Source organism: Cheilinus undulatus, linkage group 22, assembly GCF_018320785.1.
Source record: "Cheilinus undulatus linkage group 22, ASM1832078v1, whole genome shotgun sequence".
Lineage (NCBI taxonomy): Eukaryota > Metazoa > Chordata > Actinopteri > Labriformes > Labridae > Cheilinus > Cheilinus undulatus.
In genome coordinates this window covers 21,215,232-21,229,770 of record NC_054886.1, presented here as the reverse complement: position 1 = coordinate 21,229,770, position 14,539 = coordinate 21,215,232, and the positions used below count along the sequence as shown (strand labels likewise).

Below are 14,539 nucleotides of genomic sequence, written 5' to 3'. Positions count from 1 at the left end.
AAATTTCTTTGTTGCACTTCTTTTTTCCTCTTAGGGGGAGCCTGGTTTGCACGGCATGAAGGGTATTCGAGGGGAACCAGGCCACAAAGGCGACCGCGGACCCCTGGGCCTCCCCGTGAGTACAGCCGTGCATCATGGGATAGCAACAAAGCCCTGTCTTTTATTTCCATAGCTACTCAAACATCTCTCATGTATATTGCAGTTTGATTGCTTGTTGTGCCAAAGTACACTTCTTTGGGTGTTTGTTTGTCTTTCTTCTGTCTTCATTCTCATTTGCCTGGGCTGACTATTTTGCCGTCATCCTTGTAACGCACAGTGTAATTTAGTTGTTGTAAACCCTGCCATCAACCTGTCCTAATAACAGTGTTCATCTGGTACTAATCCCGCCTTGTTCATGTCACTCATACCTCCATAACCACACAGGGAGCCTCCGGCTTGGACGGCAAGCCCGGAATTAGGGTGAGTGTCATTCGACCAAGAGGCTTCACCACCCCCAACCTCTGCCAACTTTCTTCCCTCTCACCCTCCATCCATCCCTCCCTCCCCCATTTTCCACAATGTTTTTACCCCCATCCGTCCATTACGTTTAATTTTGTAGTGATTAGAGGAAAGTTCTGAAGATTATCACGAAGATTATTCACATTTATCTTAGCTAGGACTCAATGAAGCCACTGTGAGTTTAATTCTAGGGATAGCTACTTCACAGAAAGCTCTTGTTTTGTCCCATGTTGCATTAACTCAGCATTAACTCACACTCATTCATTAACTGTGTCAGCAGTGTTGCAAATGTCCTTTGTGGTCAGTGCACGTGACCTCGTAGCAGCTCTGTGTGCTGTCTTAGGTCAAAGCAGATGGGAAGTCGTAAAATAATGAACGCCTAACATTTTTTTTTTTTTTTGCTTTCAATGTGTTATTTTCTGGATCTGCTTTTATCTAGTGATGCAAACTCACCATGGTATTGCTGCTCTTTGCAGGGCATGGACGGGCCTCCGGGTCCAGCTGGTCCGGCTGGACCGAAGGGCGATATCGTAAGACATTTTATTTTGACCTCATGTCTTACTGATGTTCTTTTTTTTTTTTTACTTGAATTTTTGAAGTCTTTCACTTTTTTGGCATCAAAAGCAACTGTGTGTGTATTTCAACTGGGGATGAAACAATACTGTCAACTGATACTAGGATCATGATTTGGTTTTATCGTGATTTTCTATAACCTTTCTGAATCTTTATGAAGACATTAGGTTAAAAATATTTCATAAATAAAGTACTACTTATGTTCTACTTCTTTTTTCCCTCCTCAAAATATCCTGTTCATTTCTTATTTCTTTGCAAATAGAAATATGACATTTTGATTTTGAGGCTGCACAGTTACAACTACCAAGCCTGCCAACAGAAATGGCTGGGCTGCACATGGACATTGAATTGCAAGTGTTAACATTATATTTTCTGGCTCTCTATGCCTCCTGAGTGGTCATGAGTGACTCTGTGACTGTTGAGTGGTCATGAGAGTGACTCTGTGACTGTTGAGTGGTCATCAGAGTGACTCTGTGACTGTTGAGTGGTCATGAGAGTGACTCTGTGACTGTTGAGTGGTCACCAGAGTGACTCTGTGACTGTTGAGTGGTCATGAGTGACTCTGTGACTGCTGAGTGGTCATCAGAGTGACTCTGTGACTGTTGAGTGGTCATGAGAGTGACTCTGGGACTGTTGAGTGGTCATCAGAGTGACTCTGTGACTGTTGAGTGGTCATCAGAGTGACTCTGTGACTGTAGAGTGGTCATCAGAGTAACTCTGTGACTGTTTATTGGTCATGAGTGACTCTGTGACTGAGTGGTCATCAGAGTGACTCTGTGACTGTTGAGTGTACATGAGTGACTCTGTGACTGTTGAGTGGTCATTAGAGTAACTCTGAGACTGTTGAGTGGTCATGAGTGACTCTGTGACTGCTGAGTGGCCATGAGAGTGACTTTGTGACTGTTGAGTGGTCATCAGAGTGACTCTGTGACTGTTGAGTGGTCATCAGAGTGACTCTGTGACTGTTGAGTGGTCAAGAGAAGAGTGGGGTCATGTTATTTAGATAAATAATATTTAGAATATATAAATATGCAGAGTTTCAGTCTTTGTTTCTTGCATTAACACACATTAAAAAGAATAGTCATGTATTCTTTTTTTAAATCAAGTTACATTGTCCGTATTTTTAAAGATATGTAATTATACTGCAAGAGTTTTTTTTCCATCCCTTACATCAACCCTTCTTCCTTTCTAGGGTGAGAAAGGAGCACAAGGCGAGCCAGGACCTCGGGGACCTTATGGACTCCCTGTAAGTTATAGAAGAAAATTAATGTGTTAAAAATCTTTCTCTCCAAAGTAAATATAAGTTGATGGTTCTATTATAAATGTTTTTACAATTAGGACCACATTTGTAGTAAAAGCTAAAAACTAGGGTGCATTCCCATTGGTTGGATGTCCTGTTGTATTATAGTTTTGACATGTGACAAATCTCAGAGGCTGTGATTTGGCCCTCTCTATCACTGCAGACAGGAAATGCTTTTAGAAACTACATAAATTCAGCCCAATTTAAAAAAAAAACACAAGTACTTTTTTCATAAATATGTGAAAAGTTTGAAGACTTATTGTCACAGAATGACTATTTTCTCCTTTTGGTCCCCAAGAAATGGGAGAACAAGTTTGTGGGGAAAAAACTTCTTTTTTATTTTAACTGTGTCACACATACAAATCTTCAGTTTTTAATTTCTGTTTAGTTTTTCTTTTCTCTTTATAGTCCCGCAACTTTAAAAACAAAATTCTGTTCCTCCTGTTTTTTGTTCACAGGGAGCCCCAGGAACACCAGGCTTGGATGTAAGTCTGCTCTGCTTTGTTTGCATAGATTTCTCATTCCACAGAGTAGTAGAAGTCTTTATTCCCTCATAAGATCAGCTACAGCTTTGTTATCTTCACAGTAAAGAGAAATTAAGCAGAGCTGTACTTTTTCAGGGGTTGCCAGGCTTAAGGGGAGAGAAAGGCGACGTTGGGGAAAGAGGAGAAAAGGTAGATGTAGAAAGGATGTTATGGTTTTAAACCCCTTTAACAAAACAGAGGACTGATGTCAATGGACAGTCACAGTAAGCTAGATATGTTTAGTGGAACTATTTTTATTTTCCTTTTTTTTGGTCCCTGATTAAAGGTACATACACAGCTTATAGAGACAGGGTGTTTATAGAAATGTTTGTGGTAATAGTGGGGATGCCCTGATCACGAATCTGCTGCCAATACTGTCACTCATCATCAATAGTCCCCATTAACACCTAGTGTTTTGGTGTCTAGTGCTGCTGTTTTCATATTTCCTAGAGGGCCAATTACTTTTCACATAAGCATGCATTGATTTTTGGGGGCTTTTTCCCCTTAATCAATGACATCATCATTAAAAACTGCATTTTGTATTTAATCAGGTACTCTTTGACTATAATGTTAGAATTTGTTTGATGGTCTGAAACATTAATTTGAGACAAATACACAAAAAAAAACCCCCAGCAACAACAGCACCCATTCTCCACAGTTAATGGAAGGTGCTTCCAAACTATGGCCCAGGGGCCAAATGCGGCCTGTGGCCCATTTTGATTGGTCCACAGCAAATTCCAGAGATAATATGGCCCACATTAAAACATGAAGCTTATACTTAACTGTATAGTACTTGTTTTAAGCACAAGGCAGTGCTACCGTGTAAAATCTGTAAACAAACATTTTGACAAGAAGATATCTTGATTAATAACATCCTGATGGATTATCACAGCAAGTTGCAACACCAATAACTTTTCTGGGGCAGAGCTAGTGGTAGCCAGGGCTAAACGAGACCCCTGAAATCCGATTGGCTCCCCAAAATCCTGAAAATGACTGTCTATTTGCCCTGTCAGCCATTAACTAGCCATTTATGTATGCTCAGTCACTAAGCATTTATACTTACATTGGATTAGTCTTACTAATTTTAAAATCCGCATGGCGAGGAATATGAAAGTAGCCCCATCAGCCTTGTATATTTGGTTAATAGGATACTCTCTCTAAAATATATCTTAAATATCACTCACATAAGCGCCACCTAGTATAGCCCAGAAATATTCATACAAATAGCACCCTTTATGCTAGCATCACTGAACAGACATTTGACGTTGAGCTCACAGAAGACTAATCAACATAAATCCTGTCCAATCTTGCCAGTGTGTTTGGAGAGTTACTTTTTTGTTCCTCCTTCACCACATGTTTTTATTGTTTCTGATGTTGCTGGAATACTTTTAGGGAAATATAACTTTCATCAGTATATTTCATACGGTGTTCTCGGGCACAGTTTCTAAAGGCATTAATCCTCGCCTACAAAGCATATATGTCTCATAAAAATTGGGCTGATAGTGGCTGATCAATCAGGGCATCCCTACTTAAAATACATTTAAATTCCCACCTGATTTTCCAACGTTGTTGCAGAAACAGTCTAGTTGTGCATCAATACCATCTGCAGTCTTCTTAGTTCAGCTTTTTTCACCACTTTCAATTATTTTTCATCTCATCTCTCAAAGTCACAAATCAAAATCTCATTGAAACATCAAAATGATCAACATTTAAACCAAGAAGTCCATTGACAACAGGTTCTTAAAGTCCAGTTTTCTTTTTTTTGTGTCTATTTCATGCCTGAACATGCACTTTCAACATCCCACTTCCACTCCCTGAACCTGTTTTTGCCTGTGTTTACTGTTGGTAATAAGATTTTCCCAGCTTAATCTGTGTATTTCCGCAGTTACTAACACTTCTGATAGCTTTCTTGAGTGTTTTTTTGTCTTTGAGAAATTGTATCCTAATCATTGACACAGGGTTAGCAACAAATGCTAACTGTGTATTACAAAAAAGGACCAATACATGGACAATCCATCTCTTATAACTGATACCTTAAATGTTATTTGCCCACTGTTTTTATGTTTTTTCTTGTGCATGTACTGTTGACTCAGTGAAACCTACTCCAACCCAACCTTTCCAAGCGATCCAGTTTAATTGTTATAAAGTGTGCTAGATTTAATTCTGTTCTTCTGGAGGTTTTTTCCCCCTGCTACTCTTTCTCATCCTTCAGCCCTTGACCCCCCCTTTTAGCAATCAGCTGTTCTACTCCCTCCTCATGTACTATTCCCCCCTTTGTCCTCCTCCTGTCCTGAGGTATGTACTTAAGACCCAAATACTGTCTGATATCCCCTCCTATCTAACACTGAGCGTGTCCTTTCCTCCTTTGTGGACCTTCTCCTCTTTAATCGCTCCCCTAATAGCAGTTTTGTTCCAATTATTTAAAAAAAAGATGATGTTAACTTGACCAAACTTGTATCCGCAGGGGGAGAAGGGAAAGAAGGGCAAAAAAGGGCCTAAGGGCGAGAAAGGCGAACAGGGTGCCCCTGGATTAGATGCACCCTGCCCATTGGTATGTCCCTACTGTGTGCTGGGAACCTCCTCCCGGCCGTGTAGACCAGTTGTCCCGAACAAGGAAGAGCGCCCTGTGGCTACACAGATACCCAGCATCCACCAGAACATGAAAACCTGGAGCTTATTACCTGCTTAAGTCTAATTTAGACACAAATCTGCTTACATTTGCCTGGATTGTGGTATCAGCAAGCCAACAGGCCGCTCTTCCTCTGACCCGTCTCACAGGACGGTCGCAGGCCCAAAGAGGCCGTCCACGTCTCTCCCAGTAACACTCCTAGGTCATCTTTGCAAACAGGGTTTCCGGGGATTTAAGGGTGAAAAGGGGGAACCAGGGCAGCCAGGTCTGGACGGGCTGGATGCCCCATGCCAATTGGTACAGTATTTCTCTTCTTCCTCCACCTTTCACCTGTGCATGCCGCTCACCTTCAGTCATCACTGAAACCAAACCATGCATGACCTGAAAGCTCAGAAATCATCAGTGCACCTTATTTTCATTCACAAATTAAAAAACATTTACATCACTAACTTTCTGACAGCAAGCAGCCTCCTTTAGAGAAAACACACCATGATGAGTAAATGCCACACCCTAAACTTCAGATAATTTTATAATTATTATTATTCTTAAATCTTCCCCTCTAACTGAATCCTTCCTCTCTTGTGATTAAAACCAGAAAAATCTGCTTCAATCCTGTTTCCTTCTAGCTGATCCCTCCACGGAGCAGTTACCTTTTAACCTGATGCTAACACAGACTCCTATACTGATGCCCAAGGACCCCTCCTCTACTCTGATAACTCCCCTCCCCCCTCCTGTATTTGTACCAATTGGGCCAGACCAGACTGGAAAAGAACATTCAAATTAGACTTTATCCTTCTGGAACAAATCAGAAACTACAGGTAGAAATGGGAAGTGACAAAAGTGTAAAAGGCGAATATGATTGAATGAACAAACTGTGTTGATACCATGATATCAAGTTTTTTAGTGGACAAGAAGCAGTGAACATCTTCCCACCATAACTCATTCAACTCAAACTGACACAATTTTAATACATCATTTCTTCTAATTTCTATGCTTTTTTTTTTTTAAAATGTATAACTTATTATTTATTTTCCTGAAAACCTTAAAATATGACTTAGACAATTATGCTATGAGGCTAACAATATTAACAGATTTTTTATTTTTATTCTACAAATTTACAGATTTGACTTTTTGTATGAATTTACCACTTCACAACTTTATAAACTAATATACAAACTTAAGAAAGTTTTGTACACATTTACAAATGTTAAGAATTTTTTTTCTTGCAGACTTGATACAAATTTAATGAAATTTTGTACAAATAAGCAAATTTAAGAAATTCTTTCCCCATTTTTTGAAATTTGAAGAATTTTAGAACAAATTTACTAACAAAGAAAAGTTTGTACCAATTCACAATTTTAAAGAAATTTTGTAGAAATTGAAGGAATTTTGTACAAATGTACAAAATTAAGATTTTTTTGTACAGTGAAACCAATTAAAAAAAAAAACTATTTACCAGTTTTCAGATTTCAAGAATTTTTTTTACATATTCATAAATGTAAAGACATTTTGTACAAATTAACAAATTTAAGAACATTTTCTACAAATTGATAAATAAATAAATAAAATTGTATAAATTCACAGATTAAAAGAAATGTACACATTTAAAGACATATTGTACAAATTTAGGGAAATTAGTAAAAATTTTAAAAAATTTTGTAAATTTTGTACAAATTTCAATGTATTTTGTATGAATAAACCAATTTTAGATTTTTTCAAATTTAAATTTACAAATCTTAAGAAATTCTGTATGGATTAACAAAATTTTTGCAACTTTTTACTTAAAAAGTATTTTTGAAACTTTATTTTAGTTCCTTTTTATCTATGTATGACTTGAACCAATTTTTTTACAAATTTTCTTACAAACCAATGTTTTTTAATTGCGTGTTAGCAGATTTTTATTTTGTATACCATTTGCATATTTTTCAAATATTTAGAATATCTTGTTTTTTAATCGTATTTTCAATTTTTTTTTTCCTAGATTTGATTGAGTCAAAGTCCCTGATTGTATCATTGTCTGTGGTTTAAACTGTTATAAAATCAGTACATGTATTCAACATTTAATGTGCATGAGTTTTGCATATTTTGCTGTTTTGTATGCATGAAAGAGAAAACTGTGCTGCGGTTGTCATTATATTACTATGATGTCATAACATGGAGAGTCAGAAATAAGGCGTAGAATCACATACAACCCTATATCCAAAATAGTTGGGACATTGTTGTGGAATACAGAGAAAAAATATTTGCAAAACATTATAACCCAGCATTTGTTTTGTTTTATAGTTTGTTTGTTTGTTTAGTATTATATTAATTCATAACAAATGTTATCTTAAACCACTTTACAAAGAGGACTTGTTTAGGCTGTGCTTTTTTTGTATTATTTATATCACCCAACATTCATCCAACATGAGCACAGCACTAACTAACATGTAGCAAAGTTACAGAGTCATGGAAAAACTTTCCTGTTACAGATTATACTTCAGCAGAGCCGTGAACAGTCCTCTGAAGCTGTGTCTGGTGTCGATGGGTCGAGGAAGATACAGAGAGAGCGATAAGTCAAGACTAGCAGAACAGGAACGAATAAGACAGATTTATGGCTGTTGAACCATCTCAATATTGTCTTTTATATGGCTGCAATGCCAGTGTAAATATGTGTAGTCTTGGCCGTTATAACCATGTTTGACTGGGAAAAGTTGTGAATATTCCAGTGGAATATCTCACCATTAAAATAAACAGTAATGACTGTGAAGTTTTCAAAACATGACTGGGCATAAAAATAGCATCTCAGACAGCCTGAGTCTCTCTGAGGTAAAGATGTGGAGGACTTCACCACTCTGTGAAAGGCAACACTGCAACAACTCAAGAAAAGTTTTTATTCTGTGTGCCAATTTACACTTTTCAAAACGTCCCAACTACATTGGAAACAGGGTTGCATGTTAAGTATTAATAATGTTGTGACATAAGGTGTGATCAAAACCTTGATAGTACTTTTAATGTTTGTGGGATGCAGAATTTTAGAGATACAAATGAACAGTCATTAGCAGATCCATGGTAGTACAGTATTTACTTTAAGCTACGTTCCTGTTCTAATTTAAGAACTTGATTTCATATCAGATGCTCTTCAGTTGTGGAAGTTTTTGTTGTTTGCATTCTGACATTTCCTTCCCTAAACTATAAAACATTTCACACAACAGTTCATGCAGTCACTGTGCAATCTTTATAAGTCAGCAGCTCCATTTAAAAACAACATTTTCATACTGTTTTTAAGGACTTCAAGACCTAAAAATCCTCAATAGAGGGCAACCAACCAAGTCCTCATTGAAACTGATGTTATCAATTAGTTTTAAAAAGATGATGATAAATTAATATGGATAAGTTTAGTTTTCTACTTAATTTAACATAAGTTTTGTTAAATTTGGTTTGGAGTTTGTTAACTGGAATGCATTTTGGGCATTTATCTTGAAACCTGCCATTTGCAGTGATTTTTGTTTAGCTCCACTCATTCTCATTCTAACTGCATTTAGTTCACAGCAAACCTTCTTCCCAGTATCAGTCCTCATTGTTTTCTTTCCTGCTGCTCTTCTTTGACAGGGGCCGGATGGATTACCGATGCCTGGGTGCTGGCAGAAGGTGAGACAACAGTATATATGAGTCGTATGATAGTATTGTATCAACATCTTTAAAGAGTAATTGTGATTGGAGAATCTAAAACGTTAACTCTCATAATTGGATGCATTTTTAAAGCTCTTGTGAGGAATTTTCAGGTCTTGGCGATTCCGGTGCCCCCTGTTGATGATTAGTCTCTTGTCCCTTTGCTTAGCTTCTGATGAAAAGCTAAGTTTTTGTCTGAAGGTCAAATATTTCCAAATATAATAAAGAAGGGTGGTCACCTACCCCACAGCTGTGTTTTTAAAGGCATTGAAATAACTATAGAAATAATCTTTTTGCTGTAGGTCATGTAGAGGCATCAGTATTCATTCTGTTTTATGTCCAGCTAAAAACTTCTCATTGGAGCTTTAAAAATTAAGCTTTGAACACTGAATCAAATACAGTCTCAGTCCCATTCACTGGTTTTACCTCATCCCTCAGTTTCAAACACCCCCTTTCTCCTTGGAACAGAGGGGTAGACCCTGTTAGACCCTGACCAAACCTAAGGTCCGGGATCATGGCCCCTGTAATTCTTTGGTTATCAGGCAAAAATGATACAGTTCCATCATAAGATGAAAAATGTGTGGTTTCCAGTTAATTCTTAGTTAATTTAATATTAATAGTGTTATTAATACTGCGATGTGTGTTTAAAGTCTTAGAACTAAGACATTGTCAGTTTGCCTACAAGAATGAAATGTCCATATTGGGATTAACAGGGTCCATTTGTTTATAATTATCATCCTTTTCTTTTGCATTGATCTATCATAACACTCTGCCGTAACAGCCTTAAAGATTTGGGGCTTTTAAGAAAACTGCTAGGAGCATGTGGCCCTTTTAGGGCCAATGCTCCTAGCAGTTCACTCTACCCCTCCATTCTGAGGAGAACTGGGACGCCCTGCTCCTGGACGTACGAGTAGGGCTAAGTGGAAGGGGTGCATTGGGACTGAGCTTGACTTTGATTCAGCTCCTGTTAAAGATTTTGTTCATATGTTGGTCTCAGCTTCTCTATGTTTGCATGGGTTTCTTGTATGTAAAGTCATAACAGTGTTTAACTCACTGTGTGAAACCACATTTTTCAGCTCAGTCATGAAACCATGTGAAAAACCTGTCCATCTTCATGTCATTCTCTCTCCTGTGTTCTTCTTGCAGTGATCACTCTAACCTGAAACGCATGGAGTTTGTAAATAATGCTTCTTTTTTTTGGTATTTATAGTTTTTTAATGGAACAAAAAAAAATGTCTAAAAGAAAAGAAGATTATGTGTACAATGATACGAAAAGAGATAACCGTCCCTAAGCTGCTTCTACTCACATCAATGTGTGGAAAAAACCCATCTGTGTTTGTCTGCTCGATCATATCCACATGGTGGTGGAGTTGGATCCCTGGCTGGCAGCAGAACTTTCTCTGTAGTCTTTGCATGGCTCAGACCGGAGCGTCAGCAGGATTGAGGAAGAAGGAGGAGGAGGAGGAGGAGAATCTGGACTGGCTGTCTAACACCAAACGCTAGGTGTTTTGTGTTGTTTCGTCCCAGCAAGCTCACCGCCCCTTCACGCAGCACCATTTTCTAAAAAAAAGACTGCAGAACAGAGACATTGCACCCCTGACCCTGCAAAAGCATGAGTAGTATACTGAAACTATATTTATATGTATTGTACATATGTGTCACTGTTTGTGGTTGGCTTCTGCAGAAAAAAACACTAACTTAAAAAAAAACAAAAAACATCCTGGATCTTAAAATTTGTTTGCTTTATCTTCTCAAGGGAGTCACGCCGTGGCTGGTAGCCTGAACCCCCCAGAAAAGTAAAGTTGTTGCTTTATTTAGTGATACCTGCAGAGAGTGTTGAGTCAGCAGGTTTTCACTCATGTGGCTGCATCGCTGCGGTGCATCGTCCACATGTCGCCGGACTAGAGGGGAGGACTTAGCGGGGCTCACTGCACTGATAGGAGAGTAACTCAGGCTTCTGAGAACTGACTGGAACGGATCTGCAGGAGAGTCGGCCTCATGGAGGTCACATGGAGCGTGTGCCTCTCCTTCCAGGCGACGCTTTTACGTCTACTGAGAGCGTACACAGAATGCAATCATGTCTTTATTTTCTTTATTTTCTGTTGTTTTTGCTCTCATTCTTTAACATTGTATTTTGTGTATAATAGCCTTTGGTGCCTCAAGCTTTTATTCATTCCTTTATCAGAAATGTACATCTTTATATCCTGTTTTGATTTATCAGAAGTGTTTATTTCAGGAGGGTAAGCTTTGACACTGAGTCACACTGATTTTCATAAATAGTTTCTAACAGACTTTTTTGAGTAGCTTACCTGTAAAGAAGCTCTTGCTAAAACACATGAAGCAGTGTTACAAATGTGCTACTTGTTCATTCTGGACTTGTTGTATGGGATGTTCTCTGTACGGTGTTGTCAACTCACTGCATGTTCACAATTTATTATGTATGGATTTCCTAAATATTGCAAATAAGCGCTGATTTTAGCGACTGAATGAGAAACAAACAGCCTTGTTTCAAAGTCAAAGTAGCTGGTATTCCAGATGTGTCGAATCAAGGCAGTTACATTACACTGCTTTTTTCACCTTAAGAATTGTCTTAAACATACGGGAAACATGTAAGAAGCTAGATTTGACTCAAAGTTGATTTAAAGCCTTGCATTATTACAGGACAGTCCAACTGGTGGCCAGTTTAGTCACATTCCATATCAAATGGAGCAAAAGTGGAGCAGCAAGTCTATTCTTCATCATATTTTACTCATGTTTCTTGTATTCTATTTGCCTTCTGGATGCTATGAACGGAGATGCTTGCAGTGCGTCATGCATAAGAAATATGCATGGATGATTCGCTGTAAGCACGGATTGAGTTGTAATGAAGCTGCAATCACAAGCAAGAGCATTTATTTCCATGCTGTTTCAGTTTGATTGTACAGTTCATCGTTGTTTTAGAGAGTGGATAGTGTTGATTCTCGGGGTGTAGTGGTTCACGGAGGTCATGGTTTGGTTCATACCTCGGTTTTAGGTTACAGTTCCATACAGATTTGTTTTGTCAATAAAAAATAAAAAGTATCAAGATTTATAACTGTAGATTCCCTTCACTTAAAAAATAATTTTTTGCTCACATTTATGCAGCTAATCCTTTTTACATGTTCAAAAAATACATATGAATCAATCAATATAGTATGCCTGTTTATATTTTTCTGGCAGTTTAATTTACTTTTTGAAACTGGCCTCAGAAATCCAGAGAAACTTTTCATTTTTGAAACTTATCTGAGCTATTTTCCTACTTTTTCGTGTCTGGAAGAAAAAGAGAAACATTGGAAAACTTTTCAAAAACTGGGTCCATTTTTTTCAATTCCTTTATTTTTTTTTTCTTGATTTAATGAAATACTTGTGAAAAAGGCCATTATGTGACCTAATGGGAAACGGTAAACATCTCAAAATAAAAGCCCTCAGGTCTAAATTAAAGCCTATATAGCCACCCATGGGTTTTACAGTATAATATTAGATCTGTTTGCTCTAGACAGTGTATTGAAATAATGTCAATGGCAAAAGTACTGGTGAATTAATGGACAATATTAATATTAGGAAAAATGTATTATGGGTAGATAAGCCTGGGCTGCTTGAGGTTTTTTTCGATGTTCCCAGCAGGAGTCAAATTTTCAATACATTATTGTATTGTTTGGTAGAAAAAGGTTTTTTATTTTTGTGTACAAATAGATAAATACATAGAGAGAAAACACAATCAACCTATTTGTCTTATTTATTCATATTCAATGGTTCACAACCTTTTTTTAGGACCCCCCACTACTCGTATCAAAGAAAAGCTACGGAAAAATTAGACATAAAAATGAAGATCTGAAAATGCTAGAAAGAAAAAAGAATGAAAAAATGAATTTTATCATTTGAAAGCTGTAAATGTACGTGAACCAAAATGTAGAATTTTGAGACTATGAAGTCAAAAGTCCAGCCACTTATTGGTTACTTGTACACTTTTTACTTTAAATTTAAAATCTCAAAAAACTTGACATTTTTGGGTTCTTGTGTCAACATTTAAGAATTTCTGAATTGGGAAATTTTAAGGTTTTTCTTGTAAATTCTAACTTTTTAAACTCTGAAATTCAGAGATTGATTTCTTGTAAATATGCAGCTTTATAATCTAAAAAATGTGGGGGTTTTTTCCAAAAGGTTGACTTTTTTTCATTAAAATTAATGGATTCTCTTCATGGTTTAAAAAACTAGATATGTACATCTATTTGCACTAAATCTTGCACATTATACAAGATTATTTAAAAACATTGTCTAGAGCAAATAGACCTAATATTATTCTGTTAAACACAGTGGACAGCTATGTATGCTTTAATTTTAACATGAGGACTTTTATTTTGAAATGTCTACCTTTCCTGTTGGGTTTCATGATCTTCTGTTCCTCAAGTATTTCACGAAAACAAGAAAAGAAAATATAGGAATTTAAAAAAAACAATTGGACCCATTTTTTGACATTTGTTATCCCGTTTTTCCAGTTTTGTGACTGAAATAAAAAAACTTGAAAACAGCTAGTTTTTCCAGTTGTCTGTTTTCCTTTTTTTTCAGAAACAAAAAAAATGCTATTTCTTCTGTTTTTCCATTTTTTTTCTGAAGTTAAAAAACAAGAAAACGGCTCCATTTCCTGTTTTTTGTTTTTTCCATTTTTCATAACAAATGGAAAATAAGAGTTTCCCTGGATTTCTGGTGCCCATTTCAAACAGGAAATGGAACTGCCAGAAAGTACACCTAAAAACCCTAAACACCGTCACATTTCTTTTCTTTTTTTAACGGTTCAGATGCATTTATTGTGGGATTATATGAACCAAACCCCTGAATGGTGACCATTTGGTACGAATACAGAAACCGCTACACCCCTCACAGACTCTACTGGTGCTAACAGCTCGGTCAATACCAGTGGCAAGGCTCACACAACAGGTTTCTTTATTTTTATGTATGTAACAAGGTTTTGTGCATATATTTGTGTATTTGTCTCAATATTTTAAGTGGTACATTATTTATTTTTCTATAATTTCTTAAATGAAGGCATTTTGGTTCTGAACAGCATTCCTTTCAGTTGTTTTGATGTCATTTTCTGCTGCGAGGAATCTGCGTCACACTACGGCGTCACACTACGGCGTCACAAGGGAAGGTGTTTATTTACTCTGTACTCATGGTGCATTTATTTCAGCTTATAGGCCTTACAATCGATGCTTTTATTTAATTTTGCGTGTCAAAAAGCTTAAAATGGCAACAAAGTATTGATGCAACTGTGTCCAGTGAAACGTCACGGCTTTTTCTCACATTTCTCTCTTTGCATTGAATGTAGTTTGATATATGTATAGTGGA

At 37.1% G+C, this 14,539-nt stretch overlaps 1 protein-coding gene across 8 annotated transcripts in view; it reads left to right on the top strand.

Moving 5' to 3' along the window:
* Nucleotides 1-14,539, top strand: part of LOC121504912 (collagen alpha-1(XXV) chain) — a 245,038-nt gene that overhangs the window by 229,515 nt on the left and 984 nt on the right. For 5 of the 8 annotated variants that reach the window (XM_041780021.1, XM_041780019.1, XM_041780017.1 and 2 more), the window contains 8 exons: nt 35-115; nt 424-459; nt 975-1,028; nt 2,264-2,317; nt 2,830-2,856; nt 5,360-5,446; nt 9,116-9,154; nt 10,322-14,539. The exon at nt 10,322-14,539 is cut by the window's right edge and continues 984 nt beyond it. In XM_041780021.1, the coding sequence (XP_041635955.1) occupies nt 35-115; nt 424-459; nt 975-1,028; nt 2,264-2,317; nt 2,830-2,856; nt 5,360-5,446; nt 9,116-9,154; nt 10,322-10,324 (381 nt within the window). In that variant the 3' untranslated portion in view covers nt 10,325-14,539. Of the gene's footprint in view, nt 1-34; nt 116-423; nt 460-974; nt 1,029-2,263; nt 2,318-2,829; nt 2,857-2,991; nt 3,046-5,359; nt 5,447-5,743; nt 5,822-9,115; nt 9,155-10,321 lie in introns of all 8 variants that reach the window. The other 3 variants (XM_041780022.1, XM_041780015.1, XM_041780018.1) reach the window with 3 other exon arrangements.